The 24,056-nt window shown below is 45.4% G+C and overlaps 1 protein-coding gene across 2 annotated transcripts in view; it reads right to left on the reverse strand.

Moving 5' to 3' along the window:
* Positions 1 to 999: 999 nt before the first annotated feature.
* The window catches only part of LOC143930441 (transmembrane protein 176B-like), a 63,081-nt gene continuing 40,024 nt past the window's right edge, over positions 1,000 to 24,056 (reverse strand). For both annotated transcript variants that reach the window (XM_077454761.1, XM_077454760.1), the window contains exons 5-7: positions 5,882 to 6,127; positions 3,491 to 3,607; positions 1,000 to 1,939 (exon numbers count right to left, since the gene is read on the reverse strand). In XM_077454761.1, the coding sequence (XP_077310887.1) occupies positions 1,874 to 1,939; positions 3,491 to 3,607; positions 5,882 to 6,127 (429 nt within the window). In that variant the 3' untranslated portion in view covers positions 1,000 to 1,873. The remainder of the gene's footprint in view (positions 1,940 to 3,490; positions 3,608 to 5,881; positions 6,128 to 24,056) is intronic.

Here is a 24,056-nt window from a genome sequence, read left to right on the forward strand (position 1 = left end):
TGTAATCAGGGCACTGATCATCAGTGCCGTGATTACAAGAGTAAAAAAAAAAAAAAAAGTGCCCACCAATGCCAATGATCAGTGCCCACCTGTGGCAGGAATCAGTGCCCACCACTGCCCAAAAGTGCCAATCAGTGCCCATTAGCGATGCCAGTCAATGCTGGCAATCAATGCCGCCCATCAATATCCATCAGCGCCACCTCAGTGAAGGCGAAAAATGACTTGTTACAAAATTTGCCAACAGGAAAAGAAAGTGAAAAATGTTTTTCAAAATTTTTGGTCTTTTTTTGTAAAAAATAAAAAACCCAGCAGTGATTAAAAACCACCAAAAGAAAGCTCTATTTGTGTGAAGACAATGATAAAAAAAAAAATTTTGGTATAGTGTAGCATGACCGCGCAATTGTCATTCAAAGTGCGACAGCACTGAAAGCTGAAAAATGAAAAATGAACTGGGCAGGAAGGGGCTGAAAGTGCACTGTAGGCAAGTGGTTAAGCACCCACCTAAATGGGGTGGGCGCTACATATGTAAACCTAAAATCAAAAATTGCCAATATACATTCCTCTGTCCAACAATTATATTGCTGGCTTTTATTTATTTTTTTAGAAGCTTAAAGCAGACTAAATACCTACCAGTCCCCTCTGTTATGTCCCAACTACACTAACAATAGAAACAAATGCATGATAGTGTTATGGAGTTAGATGACTTGGTGATCACATAACTTGGAGACACACTGATAAATTGTAAATAAAGTAAATCAGTACTAAGAGTAAAAACCCCAGAAATTTTGGAAGGGTCAGTGTGAAAGAAGTGATAACAAGAGACAACAGACAGCAAAAAGAACATAACGGGGGCGAACCCTTCCTTATTCTATGCAAAACAAAAAAGGCAGTCTTAGGCAGGTTGTCCTCTGCAATGTTAAAATAAGTGCTCACTAGTAAAAATACTTTACTTCAGTTACTCAATGCCACATGGAATAACAAAGCATTACAAAGTCTGGCTGATGCAGAAGTAACAATATATTTCTTTATTGCGACAGTGGCAAGATATCACAGAAATGATTACTGAAAGATAATAATGCTTACATAGGAAAAAAAGAAAACCTAAATTACACATGAGTTTGTGAACATTACATTCTATAAAATCATATTAAGTCATAAAGATATTTTGTGAAACTGAAAAAGGATGAGAGCATAAACTGTCAAAGCGGACACAAGGCTAATGTCTCCGCTACTGAGTCACAAACAAACCACAAGAGATAAAAGGGAATTATTGCCCAATACAAGCCGCAGGCTATTAAGGAGAATCTGTCAGTTCCCATTCAGGACCAGGTCCCCAATTATGTGAAACCTGTCCCGGGCCAATGATTGGCCACTCAGGCTCAAACTCTGCATCCTAGGAGGAATGAAAGGTCAAATGCTGCCCCATACCTAGAAGCAAAGACTTCCAATGAAGGGACATAGAAAGAAGGGAATGTGCTAAGATGAGTGTCAGGGGTGGAAGGTCTGGCTAGAAAAAATAGAATGGGAAAGGTGACAGGTTCTATTTAAGACACTTTAAAAAGGAAAACATACTGAGATCTACTTGTTCCCTGGCTGTCATGCTAATCCAGTGGCTTCTATATTTTCACTGAGCCAGGACAAGGATGCTGATTAGGGGTCTTGAATTCACTCTGACTTTTCTGACTTGATTGTTCCAGGTCAGCAACTTAAAGCTGTAAAAGCCAAAAACAGCCAGGCAACTAGCATTACTGAAAGGTGGCCAGCAATGACAGCTTGCCCATTTCTCTCAGCACAGGATTTAGATTATCTTTGCATTTTGTAGCTTTAGGAAGCTGAAATAAGCCTGTGTAAAATATAGATCACACCATCGTCCTCAAGCAATAATAATGTCTTGGGTAGGGTTTGGTGACAGCAGAGGATCATCATTCTCTTCAACTTTCTGTGAGACAAAAAAAAAAAAATAATACACATGATGTCTGTTAAATATTATCATTATAAAAATACAGAATTATATTTTGTATCAACAGTCCCTGCTCTGCCACAAACCTTTCAAAAGTCACTGCAGACGTTTCCACTGACAGCCTGGTTTTAGCATTTTTAATTACACAATTGAGTAGCTAGGCTAGTGGCCCTATAAGATGGTACACTGCTTCCCTATTGGCTAAATCAGTATACAGACATTACCAACTATCAAAAGTGTAACTGCAACTTTGCTGCATCTTCATTGTGGCTTTCCCTGCCTCTCAACATGATTGCAGAGTCGTTTGTCAAATCTCCAGAGCTGGACCCACATGTGCACTCCTATGGAATACAAACTCTTCATAAAACCGAGGGGAGTGTGCTCAATGCACGTGTGGGCCTGGCTCAGAAGGTATTGATAAGTGGCAGTTTGTTCTCAGTGAAATCTAACTGAATATGGGACATGGGACATGAAAGAACAAGATTGAAAAGGGATGCAAGGTGTTGTAGAATCTCATATTAGCGAATGTATTTCATATTATACATATTGATTTGCATAATTATATAGTAGTGGTTTTATCATTATTCAATAAGTAAAGCAACAATTATTAATCTTTAATAATGTATATAGGTGTTTTCCATAGATTTAGAAAGATTTAATTTTTAAATGTTGAACTTTAGATGACCTCTCTGCTTCTGATGTTTTTTATAAGATATTTTACTGGGTGAAAGTTCATTAGGATAGTTTATAAATTCACTAATTAGAAGAAGAGAGAACTTTTGACAGAAGTGAAATATAGCTGACAAGTTTAGCACAGTCAAAAGATAAGAAAAACAGGTGGAATACAGGGAAAGTGATGTACAGAACATTAAATTAAGTTGGACAGGGTCAAACAAAGGTCTGCTTGAACCCTCATTAAGGCTGGGTTCACACTGCTGCGGTGACGAGATCGGATGTGATTCGCACCGCACTGCAGTGCAAATCACATCCGATGTCTTGTGCGATGCAAGTTCAGCCATACAGATAGTATGGCTGAATTCGCATCACATCCGGCCCAAACTCGCACAGGACCCTTTTTTTGGTCCGCAGCAGAATCGGATTGCATGGGTGTTCACACCATGCGATCCGATTCCTATCAGAGTTTGCAGATCGCATTGCGATATGCGAACTGATCTGGGGGTGTCATTAACGTTTCACTGACACTCCCAGCAGTTCGCATAGGGCAGTGTGAACTGCCGCCGGGAGGCATGCGATGAGGGAACCCACAGCGGATTTGCAGCGTTCCCGCATCGCAGCAGTGTGAACCCAGCCTAAAAATTGTACTTCAAAAGCCAGGGCAAGCTACACTTCAATAATACCTGAGAAGGCTGGGGACCTACATACTAGCTCAAGTACTTTTTTATGTCTATGGAGGTTTATTTTTTTACTTTAAAAGTAGTGTTGGTCTGTAAATGGCCATCTCAAATCTGGACCTGCCATTTTAATATCTGCTTGACTCTAGCAGTAACCCATTAGTATGTCACTACTTACCTCACATTTGCAGGCTTTGAAAAACACCTTCAGTCTGTAGATCAGAGTTATAGCGGAAACACAGATGCCCCAGATCATCATCAGCAAGGACATAATGACCAAGCCTAACAGCAAGTTCTGTGCAAAAGAAGAAAGCCATCAAACCAACTGTTAAGACATTCAGTCATTCCTCAATTACAGGAACTGTATTCAATTACTGCCTGAGAAAAAAAAAAACTGTTTAAAACACTAGTAAACTAGTATTACTTCAAATTTTTTTCAGATAAAATGGAAAGTGACCACTTCTGTTCATATTCCAGATTCACAAAAAGAGGAGAGATCTCCCCAGCTGGGACACAGACAGCTTAAAGACCAAACATAGGCTCTCACCCTTCCATAATTTATCAAAAACCTAAAAAAGTTTTTTTGATTTACTAAAACTAGAGTGCAAAATCTGGTGCAGCTCAACATAAAAACCAATCAGCTTCCAGGTGTTTTTTTTTGGTCAAAGTTTAAGGGCCGGTTCACACAGCGAGGCGATGCGAGGCGACACGGCTCGCTCCCGCAAGTCGCCCCCGTTCTGTACAATGGAACCGTTCTGAGAGGAGCGACTCGAGTCGCTCCGACTCAGAAAAAAAGGTTCCTGTACTACTTCGGGGGCGACTTGCATTGACTTCTATACAGAAGTCCTCTGCAAGTCGCCGCTGAGGTCCCCGCAGGTCGCGGCGAGGCAAGGCAAGTCGGAGACGCCTCGCCTCGCTGTGTGAACCGGCCCTAAGTGAACAACCTGGAGTTAGACGCAGATGATTGGCTGCCATGCACAGCTGCAGCAAATTTTAGCAAATCAACCCCTTTGTGTTCAAAGAAATCCTAGGCAGACACTATTGTGGCAGTTGCACAGAGCTCTTGTGCTTTCAACCCCTACTACTAAGGTCAGGTTCACACTGGTACGACAAATGCTCCGACATTGGGAGCTCATGTCGCATGAAGTGTGGGAAAAAAATAAAAAATAAAAATCAAAGTTTCCCTATGAGAGCCATCTTAACTGGTCCGACACAAGTCAGTCCAACTTTGAAAAGGCTCCCTGCACCACTTTGGTCCGACTTTGATACTACTGCAGCCCATTGCGTATCACCTGATCTGACTTTGGCATGCAACTTGTGCTCTGATGATCTTGAAGGGGAACTTCCCACCAAATTTATATATATAAAAAAAATATATATAAAACCACACCCCATGTGTTCCTCCTCCAAGAACATACCAGGTCCTTCAGTCTGGTAGGGATTTTAAGGGGAGCTTCCCCCCCCCCCCCGATCCATACCAGACCCTTATCCGAGCACACAGCTCGGCAGGTCAGGAAAAGTGTAAAAAAAAAAAAAAGGGTCAAAAATGAAAAAAAAAAAACAGGTTTTTAAAGTAATTTATTAAGACAGCTCTGGCGTCTTCAGATTTCTTCTCCACTCTGCTGACATCTTATCAGTAGTGGCACATGGTGCACCTAACAGAGGGAGAGAGCATTGAGTCAACATCGGAAGAAGAACAGAAGAGGGAGAAGAAGCAGAGAGGGCTAGAAGACATCAGCGGAGAAGACCTGGCAGAGGCAGTAGCTGTCAGCAGAGGAGGCAGGAAAGGGGAGAAGAAATCGTAAGAGCCGACCGGAGCTGTCTTAATAAAGGACTTTAAAAACCTGTGTACTGTGTTTTATTTTTGACACTTTTTCATTCACATAAGACGGGGACCTCCTTGTTAAAGGGGGCTTATAGATTCAGATAAGCCCCTCTGCAAACCCAGACAACAAATGGCCAGGGTTGTCAGGAAGAGGTACTTGTCCCCATCACCATGGGGGCAAGGTGCCTTGGGGAGAGGGGGGGGGTGCGCAAGTTTGTCCCCACCCCCTTTCCTGACCTGCCGGGCTGTGTGCTCGGATAAGGGTCTGGTATGGATTTCGGGGGGGGGGGGGGGCAGCGTGGGTGTTCCCCTTAAAATCCATACCAGACCGAAGGGCCTGGTATGTAGTTGGAGGGGGAACCCATGCCAGTTTTTTTTTTTTTTTTTTTTTTATAAACATGTGGAGTGGAGTGGAGTCCCCCCTCCCAAAATCCATACCAGACCAGACCCTTATCCGATCACACAGCCCGGCAGGAAAGGGGGTGGGGACGAGCAAGCAATCTGGAGTTCCACCACAAATTGCCTGCATTGTCCGGATCAACGTCGGATCCCCGTTCATTGAAGTTGGACGGATGTCAAGTCGCAGGGCAAAGTCGGAGCCAATTGTATGGCTGTAGTGTGCGACCCGGCCTAAGGCATATGCCTTCTAACAGCAATAAGGTTCACCGCCATTAGGAGACTCATTGGGAGATAAAACATCTTTCATCCCATGCACAGTTCAAGCAGAAGCAGACAGGGTTGCACCTTGTATTCTTGAAATCCATTCTTGCATCTCTGCAAATTCCAGTCAGTGTCGTAGTCATAGCTGTTGTCTCTGTAGTATGGAGCTGTAGTTCCGTAGTAATAGCGGTTTGGTTTTCGGCGAAGGTTATCACACAGATCAGCCATGTTGTTCCTCCAGGAGAAGCTACTGAGGTCATTGGCAGCAAAGACTAAGCCAGTGATAGACACTGCCAAGCAGCCCAACAGAGAAATGAAGGAAAGGGCCATCTAGGTGACAAAAAAAAAAAAAAAAAAAAAAAAAAAAAAAAAAGATTTATATAAATACATACACAGCTGTGCTCATAAGTTTATATACCCTGGCAGAATTTATGATTTTTTTGGCCAGAATATGAAAACTCACTCTTGTTTGGCTGAAGGCATTTATTATCATTCATGTTTACACTTTTAAAATCATAATGACAATGCAACCTACCCAAATGACCCTGATCAAAAAAAGTTTAGATACCTGATGATTATGGCCTGAAAACATGCACAAAAGTTGACACAAAGGGATTTAAATGGCTATTAAAAAGGCAACCATCCTCTGTGATCTGTTTGCTTGTAAATAGTGCGTATTAACCACTTCAGCCCGGACCATTTTGCTGGTCAGACCAGACCACTTTTTGCGATTTGGCACTGCGTCGCTTTAACTGACAATTGCGTGGTCGTGCGACGTGGCTCCCAAACAAAATTAACGTATTTTTTCCCACAAATAAAGCTTTTTTGGTGGTATTTGATCACCCCTGCGGTTTTTATTTTTTGCGCTATAAACAAAACTAGAGAGACAATTTTGAAAAAAAAAACAAAAACAAAACAAACGCATTATTGTTATAAATATCCCCCAAAAATATAAAACATTTTTTCCCCTCAGTTTAGGCCAATACGTATTCTACATATTTTTGGTTAAAAGAAAAAAAAAAAATAATAAAAAAAAACACGTAATAAGCGATTGATTGGTTTGCGCAAAAGTTATAGCGTTTACAAAATAGGGTTAGTTTTATGGCATTTTTATTAATAACCCAAATTGGTGGATATTTGGTCTTTGTGAAAGTTAGAGTCTACAAGCTGTGGTGCAAATCATACAAAATTGATCACACCTGATGTACTGGTGGCCCATCTCATTTCATGCGATCCGAACAAGCGAGGAAAGTACAAATACCCCCCAAATGACCCCTTTTTTGAAAGTAGACATTCCAAGGTATTTAGTAAGAGGAATGGTGAGCTTTTTGATGTTGTAATTTTTTTCCCACAATTCTTTGCAAAAAAGAAGATTTTTTATTTTATTTTTTTTCCACAAAATTGTCATAGGTTATTTCTCTCACTTGGCATGTGTATACCACAAATACCCCAAAATAAATTCTGCTACTCCTCCCGAGTATTACGATACCACCTGTGTGGGATTTTTCCACAGCCTGGCCACGTAGAGAGGCCCAACAATGCAGGGAGCGCCATCACGTGTTCTAGGAGCATAAATTACACATCTAACTTGTTGACTACATATTACACTTTTGAAGGCCCTGGAGCACCAGGACAATGGCAGATGGCACTGACGTGACACTGGGGGCAGATGGCACGTTATTTTCTTTTTTTATATTTTTTTTTCCACTAACCGCTGCATCTCAGCGGTTCATCTCTCCCTCCTCACACGCTGTCTGAGTGAGGAGGGAGAGTCGGCAATGAGAGGATCTCATATGTTTACATATGAGATCATCTCTCATTGGACACCGATCGTAAATGGCTGCTGTGATTGGCCATTTACAGCGATGTGTGACTGGCTGTGTCCAAGGGGCACGGCCAGCACAGAACTTCCCCGATGCGCGCCCGTGGTGGCGCGCAGAGGGGAAGTAAACAGGACGTTCAGGGACGCCCTCCCAGCAGTTAGCGTCTGCGCTGTAGCCGTCCTTTGGCTATAGTGCAGGCGCAAAGTGGTTAAATAAAAAAACTCCTGTTGCCCTGCACACATATGCAAACGCACACCCAGGGTGCACACGCATATGTAGACTGTGGTCACAACACCCGTGTGACATCTGAGCGTGAGATTGCAATAATTCTAGCACAAGATCTCCTGGTTAACTCTAAACCAGGGATATGCAATTAGCGGACCTCCAGCTGTTGCAGAACTTCAAATCCCATGAGGCATTGCAAGACTGACTGCCACAAGCAGGACACCCAGAGGCAGAGGCATGATGGAACTTTTAGTTTTGTAACATCTGCAGGTCCGCTAATTGATGATCCCTGCTCTAAACTGATGAACTGTAAAACGTTTAAGCGTCACCTATGGCAATTTTTTTGGCACCATTTTTGGCACTATCACAGGTGAATGCAGTTTTAAAACTTGGCATGTTGGGTATTTACTTGACGCAACCTAATCTTTTATATTTTACCAAAATATACCGTAAAATTATTTTCTCTGAAGTTCATTGATGGACGCAGCTCCAGTAATCTTGACCGTAGGGTTATTACGCCACCTTCAGGAGAGGACTAGGCAGAACATGTTAAACATGTGAAACAACAGAATTGTACAGTTTCGCCCAGGGGTCCCTCTGGTAACCCCCTCGACCTGCTTCCTGCCGCTCAGTATGTCAACAAGCAGGAGGGTGCTGCGTCAGTCAATGAACTTCAGAGCAAAGGATTTTATGGCGAGTACAAAAATCCTATTTTCGCTTTCGTTCATTGACTGACACAGCTCCAGTAATCTTGACCGTAGGGACGTCCCCAAACAGTGTCATAATGAGGGGTGGGAAGAGCAACGTAACTTCACCCACAACCAGAGGTGCTCCCTATCCCTAGGGGAGTCACCAACCGCATCAGAACTTGCGGTCAACATATGCAGCAGAGTGCATTAACAGGAAAAAAACTAAAAAACTTAGAAGAAAGTGCAAAATTGCAACATTACACAGCGGCCTGCAAAACTTTGTGGCCAAAGCAGGCAAGATAAGATGTGCTTACATCAACTTTGTAAAAGTGTGAGCGGACGGCCAAGTCACCGCCTTACACACTTGAGCGACTGACGCTTCATGTCGAAAAGCCCAAGAGGTCCCAATTGCCCTGGTGGAATGGGCTGTGACAGGAAAGGGAGGGGGGCACCTGCCCCTTCAAAGCGTAAGCCTGGACCACGATACCGCCAGTCCTTTTTCATACCAGCTACAGAAAACAGATTCAGACTTCCGAAAGGGAGCTGTGGCAGACAGATATACCTTTAGAGCTCGGACCACGTCCAGGGAATGGAGGGCCACCTCCTTAGGATGTGTCAGTTTAGGACACAGATGTTAATGATTTCATTGAGGTGAAAAGCCGAAACCACCTTTGTGGTTAGCTAGATAGAGTGACTTGCAAGACAATGCCACCAGTTAAAAAACCCTCCTGGCCAATGTAATGGCCACTAGAAAGACCACTTTCTGAGAGTGTGTCAACAAACGGATTTCCCTGATGTTGGGTGGGCCACATCCTCTCCCTTTTGATCAAAACCAACAGCTCCCCCGCTGCGATCCAGGTGATCAAGGCTCCAAATGGGGGATCTCATTTCAAGTCCGCCAGAAATTAAGTACTTGGTAACTACTATCAAACTTTACATAAATTGTCTACAATGGAGGGCAAGTTAACAGAGGCTGATTTTCTACATAAAAATGACAATTCCAACTGTATCCGAACATGATCAAATAGATCTTGAGGCACCATTGACATTAGAAGAGTTAAAAAGTGCAGTAGCCGGAATGCCCATTTAAAAAGCCCCAGGCCCGGATGGGTTGCCAATAGAAGTCTATAAGCGTTATGGTGAAGTGCTACTGCCGGAGCTTTTGGAAACATTGAAGTGGGCATTGGATGCAGGTAAACTCCCTACTTCGACGCTTGAAGCTAACATTTTGATCCACAAAGAGGGGAAAGACCAGCAGGAGGTTTCCTCGTATCATCCAATCTCCTTGTTATGTTCTGACGTTAAAATTCTAGCTAAAGTCTTGGCGACCCGCTTAAATATATACATAAATTAATACATCCAGACAAGTCAGGCTTTATCCGGGCAGATCAACCAGCACCAATATTAGAAGAGTTTTTCTAAATATCCAAATTCCAACTGACAACGATCGCTCCAGGGCTATATTAGCCTTGGATGCCACTAAAGCCTTTGATAGTTTGGACTGGGATTATTTATGGGGAGTGCTGGAGTGATTTGGCTTTGGCCCTGTATTTGTTAGATGGGTAAAATTACTCTATACTCTAACGAGCCCAGGGCAAAAGTCAAAGTGGGTACGGTATTCTCTGAAATATTTCAGAACCCCTGGCTATCGTGACGAGGTCACGCCCGGACATCCAGGGGTTTCCGGTGCAGGTCAGGGGGGGGGGGAAGACAAATCGTGCTGTTCGCGGATGATGTCTTGTTCTTTATTGGGGATATAAACTCCACCCTAAATAAGGTGATACATGTGATTGGGGAGTTTGGACAACAATCCGGGCTAGTAATCAATTGGAAGTCAGCCCTACTACCATTGACTAGAATTGGGGGCCCAACCATTCCCTATAATTGCAGGCCTGGATGTGTTAAACAAGTTGAAATATCTAGGCGTCTGGATCTCCGGTGAAGTAAATCACTATGTTAGTGAGAACTTAATACCATTACTTGTGAAATTGAAACAAAAAGTGGATATCTGGTGTTGCCTCCCCCTTTCCGTGGCAGGACGCTGCAATTAAAATGATCTGGCTCCCACAAATATTATATATCCTTCATAACTTTCCAACTTGGATTAACCAGAAATGGTTTAAGAAGCTCGAATCGTTATTTCGGGACTAATGTGGAAGAAGAGCCCAGCTCGGATCGGCTTGCAAACTTTGCAGCTTCATGTTAGGAGAGGAGGAGTGGCAATTCCACACCCGAGTTCATACTTTTTGTCAGCTTAACTCCAGCACCTGGTTGGGGGGGGGGGGTCCATGGGAGTGAGACCCAGTAATAAAATGGTGATTGAGAATGCACCCTATAATTTACTAGTTGAGGTATTGGAGGCAAACTCATTTGCCCATAAGTTCCACTAGTAACTTAATGAGCAAAGTGTAGCCCATGAGCGATTTTGTTACCTGCCACACAGGAGTGACCGATTATACCCCCCTATGGTACAATAAGAATTTAGCTGAAATAAGTAGCATAGAAAGACCTCTGGAATGGGAAATCCAGGTAATTAGCAGGCTGATGCAACTATATGAAGTAAAGCTCATGAAATTTGAAGATCTTAGGCAGGAATTCAATATCTCAAGTAGGGCGTTTTACAAATATTTACAGATCAGGCATGGAATTCAAGCACAATTTAGGTCCCTAATTATTGAAAGGGTTAAAACTCCCTTCCTCCAAGGAATTGTTGTTGAACGTGTTCAGGTGAAAGGCTTGATCTCCAAATTAAAATGCCAAGCTAGAGGATAAATTCCTAAGTGGTAAAGGACCGGAGAAGAGCAGAGAGGGATGGGTCAGAGATGTAAGGCTGCACCCAGGAACAATGGGGGAAGATTTTAGAACAAGGGAGTCTGGTTTCAATATCCCCCTCACAGAGGGTGTCCCACCTGTTCCTCATCTATAGAGCATATTACACCCCCCAAAAAATGTGGCAGTTTGGCAGGGTACCTAGGGATGAACCCCAGATGCAAAGCCCCTGGGGACCTTCTCCATATCCTATGGAAATGTCCAAAGATTTATAGATCTTGGATTGAAATAGTCCAGAGGATAAATAGAACTTTCAAGATTACATTGAAGCCGGAGGTCAAGACCTGTCTTTTAGGTATTCTGGAGGAGGGTAGATTGCCTTCCTTGACAAGGATTGCAGTATTAAGATGTTTGTACCAGGCTAGGCGTATGATAGCACTGAACTGGCAGGCCAAGAACCCTCCTTCCTCGGAGGCATGGGCTGAAGTCATCAACTCTACAATTTGGTGCGAGAGGGTAACATATTAAACAAAACAATTTAAAGAAGTTTCGGGACCTATGGAGCCCTTGGTTGAATGAGATGGGCGGTCCATTGTGGGTGGTGAGGGGCGAGCGTCTCCCCCCCCCCCCCTTCTCGGTCGGGCCCCCCAGGTATACCACCCAGCAGGGTCGGCGACTCCTTCCCCCTCCCCCCCCTCCCATTGCCGTTGTCTCCTCACTCCCAACCAATCGAGGAACATCTAGTTTGGAGCCAATTGGTACAAGCGGTGTGCATTTGGACGGGTGGGATAGGATGGGATTTGGGGTAAGATAAGGGTAGTTTATAAAAAACTTGAATTTTGTATGAAGCTTTGTTTTTTGTATTTTGTTTGCAATGGTGGGTTTTAAGAGCTGTGCGATGATACGTTAACCTGTTTGAAAAAAAAAAAAAAAAAGATTTCCATGAGGTTCTCAAACTGTGGTTTCTGAAGCGTCAACACCAGGTTCAGATCCCATGGAGGTAAGGGTGGACACACCGGGGGTACATGCAGGACCCCTTGTACAAAGGTGCTCACCAGAGAGTGAGACGCCAGCAGGGGTCATTGGAAAAAGACAGCCAAGGCCGATATCTATCCCTTGATGGTGCTTAAGGCCAGTCTTTGGTCCACTCCTCGCTGTAGGAACAGCAGGATCCTGGAAACTGAATAGGTGCACGGACCCACCCAATCGCCACACACATGGAGAAATACCATTGTACGTGGAAGGCTTATATCTTCAGAGAAGATTTTCATGCCCTCAACATAGTGAAAAATCATGGAGTCAGACAGACCTTGGTTCCTTAGCACCTGGCTTTCAACAGCCATGCCGTTAAAGCCAGCGACGGTAAAGCAGGATGGAGAATCTGACCTTGTGACAGGAGGTCTTCTCGCATCGGTAACCGCCAAGGAGCACCCGCCACCAGGCGTACTAGGTCGGGGTACCAAGGACGCCAAGGCCAATCTGGGGCAATCAGTATCACTGGAATCCCCTGGTCCCCACTCTGCGGAGCAGGCATGGTAAGTTTTAGCGGAGGAAAAGCGTAAATCAGCCGGTACTTCTCCCATGGAGTCACAAACGCGTCTGACGTGTCCGCCCAGGGATCTCTTGTCCTGGACATGAACCCCCGCACCTTTTGATTGAGCCAAGAGGCCAGGAGATCCACATCTGGTGTGCCCCACCACAGGCAAAGAAGCCTGAACACCTGATGCAGTGACCACTCTCCTGGGTCCAGCATCGGGCGACTTAGACCGCTTTCCATTTTTGTACTCCCGGGATGTATATGGCCGACAGGGCCGGTAGGTGCCGCTCTGCCCACCAAAGGATGTGAGCAACCTCCCATGCTGCAGCCGAGCTTCTTATTCCTCCTTGATGGTTGGCATATGCCACCTCTGTGGCATTGTCTGACTGGATCCTGATCGGACGCCCTTGTAGACTCATTGACCATGGAGAGGCATAGCCTGATCGCTCGAAGTTCAAGCACATTGATTGGCAACTGGAATTCCTCCCTCGACCAGAGGACCTGGGTCTATTGTACTCTTATCACTCCACCCCAGCCAGTCAGGCTGGCGTCCGTTGTGATCACTGTCCAATGCAGAGGTAGGAACGATTTCCCGGACCGAAGGGGCGGAGATCTCAGTCACCAGATAAGAGAATCTCTAACTGGCTCACCTGAATCCTACAATCCAGGGATAACAGTGATTTGTCACATTTTGCCAATATCTCCTTCTGCAAGACTGGTATGAAATTGGGTGTACGGTACCACCTCGAAGGAGGCCACCATGAGGCCCAGGACTCACATGCAGAAGCTCAGTGATGACCATCTGTGGTTCATCAACAGCTTCACCATGGCTCTGAGAGTCTGCAGTTTGTCTGAAGGGAGAAACACTCACTTCCACGGAGTCCAGCAGTAAGCCTAGGTACTCCAGGTGTTGAGGCAGCACAAATTTCTGCAGGGTTTGCATGGTGATAGCCACATCTTCCCTTAATTCTGAGGCGGAAGCTGCTCTCAGAAGGAGATTGTCTAGGTAACCCACGATTGCGATCCCACGTTGTCGCAACAATGCCAAAATTGGAGCCAACACCTTGGTAAAGACTCGGGGTGCTGAAGCCAAGCCAAAGGGGAGAGCTACAAACTGATAGTGGTCTTCCCCCACTGAAAAATCATAGAAAAATCTGATGCCTGAGGCATATGGAAGTGCATGTCCTGGATGTTCAAAGACGCCAGGGAGTCCCCCTGATGAAGTGCAGTGACTACGGAGTGAACAGATTCCATTCTGAACTTCTGTACTTTCACAAAGCAATTGAGGGCTTTTAGGTCCAAGATTGGACGTACCCCTTCCTTTTTGGGGACTACCGATTGGAATAGAATCTCTGAAACCTTTCCATTTCTGGAACAGGCACTATCACCCTGCAGCTTAGCAGGTCCCTTACTGCCCCAAACAGGGCCTCCCAGCAAGTAAGGAGAAAGGGTATGCTGGAGGGGAAAAATCAGTTTGGTAGCCAAGAGAGAAACTCAATCTTGTAGCCTGATGAAATCAGATCGCAGACCCATTGGTCAGACAGCCGAGAGGCCCACCGGGCTGCAAACTCCCGAAGGCGACCCCCCCCACCCGAGTGATGGGCGGGGGCAAACCTTCATGCGGTAGCACTTTTGCTCACTGGCTTGCGAGTCCAGGGATGCTTCTGTCCCTCAGTAGTGGCCCTATCGGACTGGGAGCATTTTGCTGAAGTCCCGGGCGGTCAAAAAAAAAAAGCCTCTTGAGCGGAAAATGAGGGCCCTTGCCTGCGGCGTGGCTCCTTACTCTTCCTGGACTGTGGGAGCAAAGTGCTCTTCCCACCTGTGACATTCTTAATGTCATCCAGCGAGGCTCCAAATAACTGCTCACCAAGGAAGGTTAAATCCATCAAGGCTTTTTTAGATGCCTGGTCCGCAGACCAGCATTTCAACCAAATCAGGTGCCGCAGCACCACTGCTGAAACTGACGCTCTGGAGAGAAAGGGAAGTGTATCCAGGGCTGTGTCACAGACGTACTTAAGGCAGTGCACTAACTTGTCTGCTAGTTCCACACAGACAGGAGAGGCCGGCTGCTTCTCCAATTCACAGTGCAATAGTTTTGCCCACTCAGTAAATGTCTGACACCAATGCTGTGGCCAGTACTGGTCGTATTGCTGACCCCACTACCGTAAACATTGACCGGCCACTGCCTCGTCCTTCCTGTCGGAAGGGTCCTTAAAATGCAGGAGTCCCTTCTACCGGGATTGTGGTTGCTTTATTTAACTTGGATACTGGGGGGTCCACGACCGCGGGAGCCAACCATTTTTTAAAGAAGGCTCTCCCCAAAAGGGGTAATGCACCGCCATTCTTTTTGGGACTGAAAAAGTCTGTTGTGGGCTTCCCCATTCCTTTTATATGAACTTATCGAAATAAGTCAGATACAGAAACACCTTAGGTGTACAGGCTGACTTACGGGACCCAAAAGGGACCGCTACCTCAGCAGAGGGGGAGTCATCCTCACTGTCCAATTGGTCCTGCGCAGCGTCCTCTGACACATCAGAGCAGGTGCCGCCAGTCACTGAGTCAGACCTCCTCGGGGCCCTTTTTTTACCACCTTTGCGCACACCACCTCCACCCTGGCAACAAACTTTTCAAAGCATCCAAAGGCACTGCACTGTTTGCAGATGAGTCGGTTTCAATTGCAGGGAGGTCTGGGGAAGAAACACCAGTTTCTGATGCCATGCTGACCCACCCTGTCTGTCACCCTTGGGTACATAGCACAAAGCACTCAGTCCCACCCTTCTCCTAGCTGCTGCAGACTGAGGGGCCCCCACCGCAGGACTCGCCACCCTGACCGAGCGCTGCTACAGGTGCCTGTGTCCAGAGCAAAAAAAAAAAAAAAAGTGCTGTTCTGAGGTACAGGAACCAGTGCCGAGGAGAAAAAAACACGCTGAGGCTACAAAAAAAATAAAAAATAAAATAAAAATGGGCACCAGCCACCCTGTATAGAAGAAAATCAAAGTGAAAATGGCCACCGACTGACCATGCTTCTCACAGACTCACAGAAGATGGCCGACAAAACTGTACACAGTGAATGTACACAGATAATGGTGGCAGACAGCGCTATGGCAGCAGCATATGCAGAGCCCACAGACACCAGCAGAGAGATCACAGACAGCCCAGGGACACAAACACCTGGAAATGGTGGCAGACAAGACCGACATGCCTTTCTTTGGACCAGCCACCGAAACGAACAGGGAGTCTGACTTCCAGAAGGGAGCCGTGGCAGACAAATGCACCCTCAGAGCCCAAACCACATCCAGGGAATGACATGTGGATAACCAGATAGGGCAACTTGCAGCACAAGGCCACCAGTTCTGAAACCCTCCTGGCCGATGCGATGGTCACTAGAAAGACCACTTTCTGGGAAAAGAGTCAGAGGGATATTTTCAAATGGTGGTTTTTACAGCGCCAACACCACCAGATTCAGATCCCACGGGGGCAACGGTGGACGCACCGGAGGAACTACATGCCGGACCCCTTGGACAAAAGTGCTCACTAGAGAGAGACGCCAGGGGGTCTCTGAAAAAAATACAGCCAAAGCTGAGATTTGTCCCTTAATGGTCCTCAAGGCCAATTTCTGGTCTACTCCTTGCTGAAGAAACAGCAGGATCCTGGATATAGAAAAGGAGGCACCTTTTGATTGAGCCGAGAGGCCAGAAGATCCACGTCTGGTGTGCCCCACCTTAGGTACAATAGCCTGAACACCTCCGGATGCAATGCCCATTCTCCTGGGTCCAGCATCTGGTGATTTAAATAGTCAGCCTGCCAGTTCACTCTCGGGATGTAAATGGCCGACAAGGCCGGTACATGTCGCTCTGCCCACCAAAGTATGTGAGCGATAAAGACTCGGGGGGCTGATGCCAAACCAAAAAAGGGAGAGCCACAAACTGGTAGTGAGCTTCCCCGACTGCAAATCGCAGAAACTTCTGACGCCGGAGGCATATGGGTAGGTGCAGGTACGCATCCTGGATGTCAGGGAGTCCTTGATGGAGTGCAGCTACTACTGAACAAACTGATTCCATTCTAAACCTCTGTACGTTTACAAAGTAATTGAGGGCTTTTAGATCCAAGATTGTAGTCCCCAAGAAGGAAGGGGTACATCCAAACAGATTGGAGTAGAACCCCTGGAAACGTTCCGATTCCGGAACAGGTACTATCACCCCGCGATTCAGCAGGTCCCTTACTGCCCCCAAGAGGGCCTCCCGGCAAGTCGGGAGTACTGGTATGCTGGGAGAGGAAGAATCTCTTTTGCGGCCAAGAGAGGAACACTATCTTGTAGCCAGAGGAAATCAGATCGCAGACCCACTAGTCAGACAGCAGAGAGGCCCATCGGGCTGCAAGCTCCCAAAGGCGACCCCCCCCCCACCCGTGCTGCGGGTGGGGGCAAACCTTCATGCGGTGGCACTCTTGCTTCCAGTTCCAGGGACGCTTTGGTCCTTCAGAGGTCGTCCTGTCGGGCTGGGGATGTTTGGTGGAAGCTTAGGGCGGACGAAAAAACGTTTGAGCAGAAAATGAGGGCATTGCCTACGGCGTGGCTCCTTAGCCTTCCTGGCCTGTGGGAGTAGAGTACTCTTACCACCTGTGGCATTTTTAATGTCATTCAAAAAGGCTCCAAGGAAGTGAAGATCCGTCAGGGCTTTTTTGGATGCCTGGTCAGCAGACCAGCATTTTAACCAAATCAGGCACCTCAGCACCACTGTTGACACTGAAGCCCTGGATAACAGAGGGAGGGTATCCAGGGCCATGTCAAAAACGTACTTAAGGCCTTGAACTAGTTGGTCTGCTAGTTCCACGCAGACAGGAGAAGCCTGTTGCTCTCCCAATTTGCGGTGCAACAGTTTCACACTGCGTGTCTGCGACACAAGTGCGGATGCCAGTACTGGTCGCATGGTTGACCCCACAACCATAAAAAAAAAAAAAAAAAAAAAAAAAAAAAAGATAAAAAAGGAACGAGCCACTGCCTCAGCCTTCCTGTCCATTGGATCCTTAAATGCAGGAGTCCCCTCTACCGGGATCGCGGTTACTTTGTTTAACATGGATACTGCGGACGACCCCATTCCTTGTAAATTAACTTGTCAAAATAAGTCAGATGCGGGAACACCTTAGGTGAATGGGCTGGCTTACGGGACCCAAAAGGGACCGCTACATTATCTGCTGGCTCCTCAATCTTCAGGGTACCATGCACAGCTGTGATAAGTGCACCGACAAGTGATTTGTCACGCACGGACCCGGACGGGACTCATCCTCACTGTGCGAACAGTCCTGGTCAGCGTCAGCTGACACGTCAGAACAGGGGTCACCAGCCTCAGCAGGCCCCCCCCCAGTCTGCTTTAGAGCTCTCCCCAGAGGACTGGGGGGGGGTGCAGGGGCCACTTTTTAGCACCTTTGCGCCCATGCACCGCCTCCATCTTGGCAACGAACAAATTGAGGACTGCTGAGAAAGCGTCCAGGGGCACTGCACATTCTGCAGGCGAACCGGTTGCAATTGTCTGGATTTCAGGGGAAGAAACACCAGTTTCCGAAGCCATGCTGATCCTACCCTGTCTGCCACCTGATGGGGACTTAGGACAGTGATGGTCCCACCCTCCTAACTGTTGCTGGCTGAGGGGCTCTTTCCCTCAGGACTCACCACCCTGACTGGTTCTGCGCTGTCCAGCAAGTCGTGCCCGTGTTCCTTGTCAGCTCCCAGGTGCAAAGGAAAACCCACGGTCACCCAGAGCTGCTGCTTATGGCGCTGAAACCAATCTGCAATTTGCTCAGGCTCAAATAAAATGGCCGCCAAGCATCCAGTATAAGGACATAAAACACAGAGAAAACGGCCGCCGGACTACAGGAAAGCATTCTGCTCCTAGAGCCTGCCCAAAAAACATGCTCAGGCTTCAAGAAAATGTCTGCCGGGCATCCAGTATAAAGGACAAAACCACAGGAAAAATGGCCGCCAAGCTACAGGCGAGCATGCTGCTCCTTGCCCTCACCTAAGATGGGCGCTGAACACTGAATACCGTGATGGACAGTGACAGAAAATGGCGGTGAACAGCGCTGCAGGGATCACAGACACAGCCTCAGACACTTCCAGGGAGAGAAAAAAAAAAAAAAAAAACACACCAGGGCACAGCCAGCCAGCTGCTAGTGCTGCATGGCAGGCTGGGGGGTTGTTACCTAAGGGACCGCGTCCCTTGGGCGGAACTAAAAGTTCTGTGTTTTTCATAACATGTTATGCCTAGTCTTCTCCTAAAGGTGGCACAACAACCCAATGGCTAAGAGAGGAGCTGTGTCAGTCGGTGAATACAAGAGAAACCCCCCTACCCCCTCAAATTACCCCATTTTGTAAAGTAGACACCCCAAGCTATTTGCTGAGAGGCATGGCGAGTATTTTGCAGCTCTCATTTGTTTTTGAAAATGAATTTTTCTTTTTTTGAAAAAAAAAAAAAAAAAAAAAAAAAAAAAAAAAAAAAAAACTTTGCGACAAAAAGAGGTCTGCAAAATACTCACCATAGCTCTCGTTATACTTCTACTTTCCAAAATTGGTTCATTTGGGGGGTTTGTGCCATCTGGACATCGAGGCCTCCAAAACTGATAGGCAGTTAGGAGTGAAATCAAAAATTTACACCCTTCAAAAGACTGAAGGTGGTGCTTGGTTTTAAAGGTCCTATACGCAGCTAGGCTCCCACGTGGTATCTCCGTACTCAGAAGCAACAGATTGTATTTTGGGGTGTAATTTCACATATGCCCATGGCATGTTTGAGCAATATATCATTTAGTGACAACTTTGTGCAAAAAAACAAAAACGCATTATTCCCACAACTTGTGTCACAATATAAAATACGCGACATGTCTCTCAGCAAATAGCTTGGGGTGTCTACTTTCCAAAATGGGGTCATAACGGTCCTGGCATTTTATGCACAACATTTAGAAGCTTATGTCACACATTACCCACTCTAACCACTTGTTCACATGAGAAAAAAAAATGTTTGCAAGAAAATTACTTTGAACCCCCAAACATACATATATATTTTTTTTTTTAAAGCAGAGGCCCTACAGATTAAAATGGTGGGCGTTTCATTTTTCCCACACAGGATTTGCGCAGTGATTTTCAAATGTTTTCTTCATCTTATTTTTGAATTGTTCCTTTTTTTAATAATTTTTATTATCTCAGGGAATATAAATATCCCACATGATAGCAATAGGTAGTGACAGGTACTCGTTTTGAAAAAATTGGGGTCTATTAGACCCTAGATCTCTCCTCTGCCCTCAAAGCATCTGACTACACCAAGATCAGTCTGATAAAATGGTTTCCCGATGGCAGTTTACATCTGGCGAAACTTAAGTCATGAAATGCTCGTAGCTTCCGGTTTCTTACGCCATAGAGATGATTGGAGTCGTTCTGGTCTTTCATCAGCTCTATGGTCAGCTGGCCAAACCACCGGCTGCATTCTCCTCAGGTTCCCTGTTGAGACCGGAGAGCCAGAGAAAACCATGGAAGATAGTTTGGGGGGGGGGCCCAACTAGGATTGCTTTTACATGAAAGCAAACCGCTGGCTGAAAAGGAATGATACCAAGATGATACCCATCATTCTGGTATAACCAAAGTCCAGCAACATACTTGTTGGGCATATATTGTAGTTTTTTTTCATGCAGCCTGTGGGCTGAACGAAAAAAAAAAAAAAAAAAAAAAAAAAAAAAAACCTCCCTTCAGCCACCCATTTTTAATGATGGGCATACATGCACCATTTTGTTTTTAACTGTGGTGGTGAAATCACCTCCTACAGCGCTGGGAGCAAACGCTGTTGCTGTCAAGATAAATAAATCCACGCTGCAGCTGAATGGCGTACCTGAAAACAAAAAAATGGTTAACAATAAAACACAGTAAACAGTAAAGTATATAAAAAAAAAATTACATACGTTAAAAAGAAACATGATAAAACATTGCAGAATCGAATACAGTTAAAAAAAAGCAGAATAGAGAATAAAGCTAGTTTTTTTTTTTTTTTTAACTGTTGTAACTGTAACTTCCAGGTTTGGGTCTCTCAAAATGCGAGGGCATCTGTAACCTGAGCGAATACTCAACTAGTGTATAGTAGTGTTCAAAACATTTACCAATCCAAAGACCAGGATTGTCAGGACAGGAGTAACAATAGAGGGTGTCACACCCATGTCCGCGCTTGCTGCAGACACAACAACTTTGGGGGGCTCGTTGGGTAGGGGTACTTGGAGGACATACGGAAAACACCAGTCGCTGTAAAAATTTGGACTGTCGTGTCTGCATGAAGGGAGGCAAGAACGAAAACATTCTTATTATCCCTGCACTTCACAGCAAGCAAATTACTACACTTGAAGCAGGCTCACTTCCCCAGCCTAAGATGGGAATCTACAAGCCTCTGGGGTAAGCCCCAGCGATTAGGTCGCACAGTGCCTTATGCGCCAATCTGATGAGGAAACAAGTGACTAAAAAAAAAAGTGTCACGCTCGTTTCATAATAGTCCACATACAAATGGTACCCCTTTCCGAATAAGGGTGACGCCAAGTCTCACAATCTTGCCAGCACCCCCCATGTAATCTGGGCAGTTTGGCGGCTCTACGCGACTCTTTTCCCTCGTAAACCATAAAACTACATGTATAGACTGTGGCCCTGTCACAGAACTTATACATCTTGACCTCGTATCTGGCACGCTTGCTGGGAAGATACGGTTTGAAAGACAAGCGGCCAGAAAACTTGATCAGGGACTCAACGCAGACAACTTGATGGGGAATAAATAAGTCTGCAAACTTTGGTTGAAGTGGTTTAGGAGGGGCCGAATTTTTTTAGAGCCGATCGTATCCAGGGTCTCCATGAGGACAACAGTTCATTGTTCAAATGCATCACACCGTAAGATCTGCTCGTATCGTGCCCTGGTTATGGAGGCAGAGAACACAGGCATATGGTGAATTGGGTCAGTGGACCAATATGACTGCAACTTACTTTGTAGTTATGCCCATAAGGAGGGATAGGCCTAGAAAGGTCTTAAATGCAGAAACCGTAATTGCAAACCAATCTCTGGCAAGGGAGGACTGGGGGTTAGCAGCGATGTATTGACCAGCATACAAATTCGTTTGGTCCACAATAGATCTATAGAGATCTTAGGTGTAAAACAGCAAATAAAAATCAAGTGACGTAAAATCAACTGTTTCCATTGGGATTGGGAAATGCAGCTAGAAGGGCACTATGGGCTCGACGGCCTGTCTTTGGCGGCAGCGGGACACTACTTGTGCTAGCCACCTCACCAGCTTGAACTACACTTATGGGATGCGCCACGTCCCCACATGTTACTGCAGTGCTGGTTTGACTACAACCAGGGTGTACTAGGCCGCTGGCACTTGCCAGTTCACAAGGATGAGTGGCACTAGTACTTCTCAGCTCCATACAAGAGCTCTGCGGTTCTTGCGCCTCAACAGAAGATCGGGGTCTGGTACGCCCAACCTTGGCAGGGACCACAACTCCGTTGTCAGACCTATCTGTCATGGAGCCGATGTAGTCTACAGGATCGTATTCTGAGTCTGAATCTGACAGATAAGCGACTCTCCTCACAATCTGTTATACTCAGAAACATGTAGGCGTCTTCACTGGTGTACCTTCGATTTGCCATTTTGGGCTCTAAATTTACTGGACTCAAAAAGGTAAAAAGCTTCTAACTGTTATCGACTGATTCGTACGTTACCAAAACAAACTTAGCGATTGCAGGGATCAGGCCTGACTCTGCAGTTATGAGTGTCGTGTTTTGTAAGCGACAGTGATCGATACCGCACTTGGGCGGGCTGGGCGGAGGGGCAAAACGCAGGTGCTAGCAGGTATCTGGGCTGATCTTGCCAACACCTACGATTTTGGGAACCCTAAACTGCTGGAGACGCTAGTATAGATCTGATCAGATCTTGATCCTTTCAGATACTATACCACTAAGCGAGGTGTATGCTGCGTGCGTGGGTGTTAGCGGTACTGGCACTAACCTGACGCTGCGGGTGAATAACGTACCCATACACCTTACTCAGCCTGCCCGTACCATTCTGCCGCAGTATATCTGTGTGAGGCGGTCGGCAAGTGGCTAAAAGAGGCACATCTAAGTATGCAGGCATCTGGGGTTAAGCTGTCTGCATGGACCATCCTCCGCACCACCGGCTCTCACCGCTGTCAATCTGCAATCCTGACCGGGAAGACTACCCTGTAGTAGAGTGATTTGAAGGGGAAGCTTGAAATGCTCATGGAGCGCAGCGTGGAAGGAATGACATTAATGGCGGGAGCTTTACCCCGGATGCCTGCATACTTAGATGTGCCCATTTTAATCAACCATGCAAGGTGCTAAATGTTGCACCTTAAATGTAACAATATTGCTACGCTTCTTTTATACTCTTATTTGTGATGTGACACTACTTGTATATCAAGACATCACTTGTTTATTAAGTAAATTTATAAAAAAAATTTTTTTTTTTGCTTCTCTTGCAAAACACTCAGACCAAGTTACTCTCAATCCAAGGTTTTACTGTACAATGTTCTGGGGGGGTTCAAGTGATTTTTACATGTGTGCCAAAATGAAAAATTTGCTCTAGTGCTGAATTGGTTAAATTGCACACAGACATCCGTGTCGGAATATTGTTTACATTTGGAGCATGATTTTAATATGGACTAGGGCTGCAACCAATGATTAGTTTCATAAATGATTAGTTGGCTGATTGTTTTGATCAGTTAATAACCTTCAAAAAATAAATTGTGGTGTAAAATTTAGTTAATATGTAAAGTTTTAAAAAAAAAAGGCAATTTATTCTTAAAGATCTCTATGCAGTGGTAAATATAAATAACCAACTATATGGTTAGGGAACAAAATACCTAATCCACTGAGAATAACAGACAGAAGAGATACTTGTATATACTACTATTAAAAAAGGTTGAATCTGGTAAATATCAGACTCAAATTTTTTTGTTTGATAAAGTCTTCCTTCAGGGAAAAAAAATAAAAAAAAATAAATAAAAGTAATTTTAAGAACGACAATAAAAAAAAATTGTAAGGGAGAAGGGAAAAGGGAAAGGGGAAAAGGAGAAACCTTCACACAAAAGACCTCAAGGAAAAGCGTTGGTTCTATTGGACTTTTTAGGCAAAAATAAAAAAATATATTCAAAAAGGTTATTTAATTAAAAAAAAAAAAAAAAA

This window comes from Lithobates pipiens, unplaced genomic scaffold (assembly GCF_037356315.1).
Source record: "Lithobates pipiens isolate NorthernLeopardFrog02 unplaced genomic scaffold, aLitPip1_a1.2 Scaffold_25, whole genome shotgun sequence".
NCBI classification, from domain to species: Eukaryota; Metazoa; Chordata; class Amphibia; order Anura; family Ranidae; genus Lithobates; species Lithobates pipiens.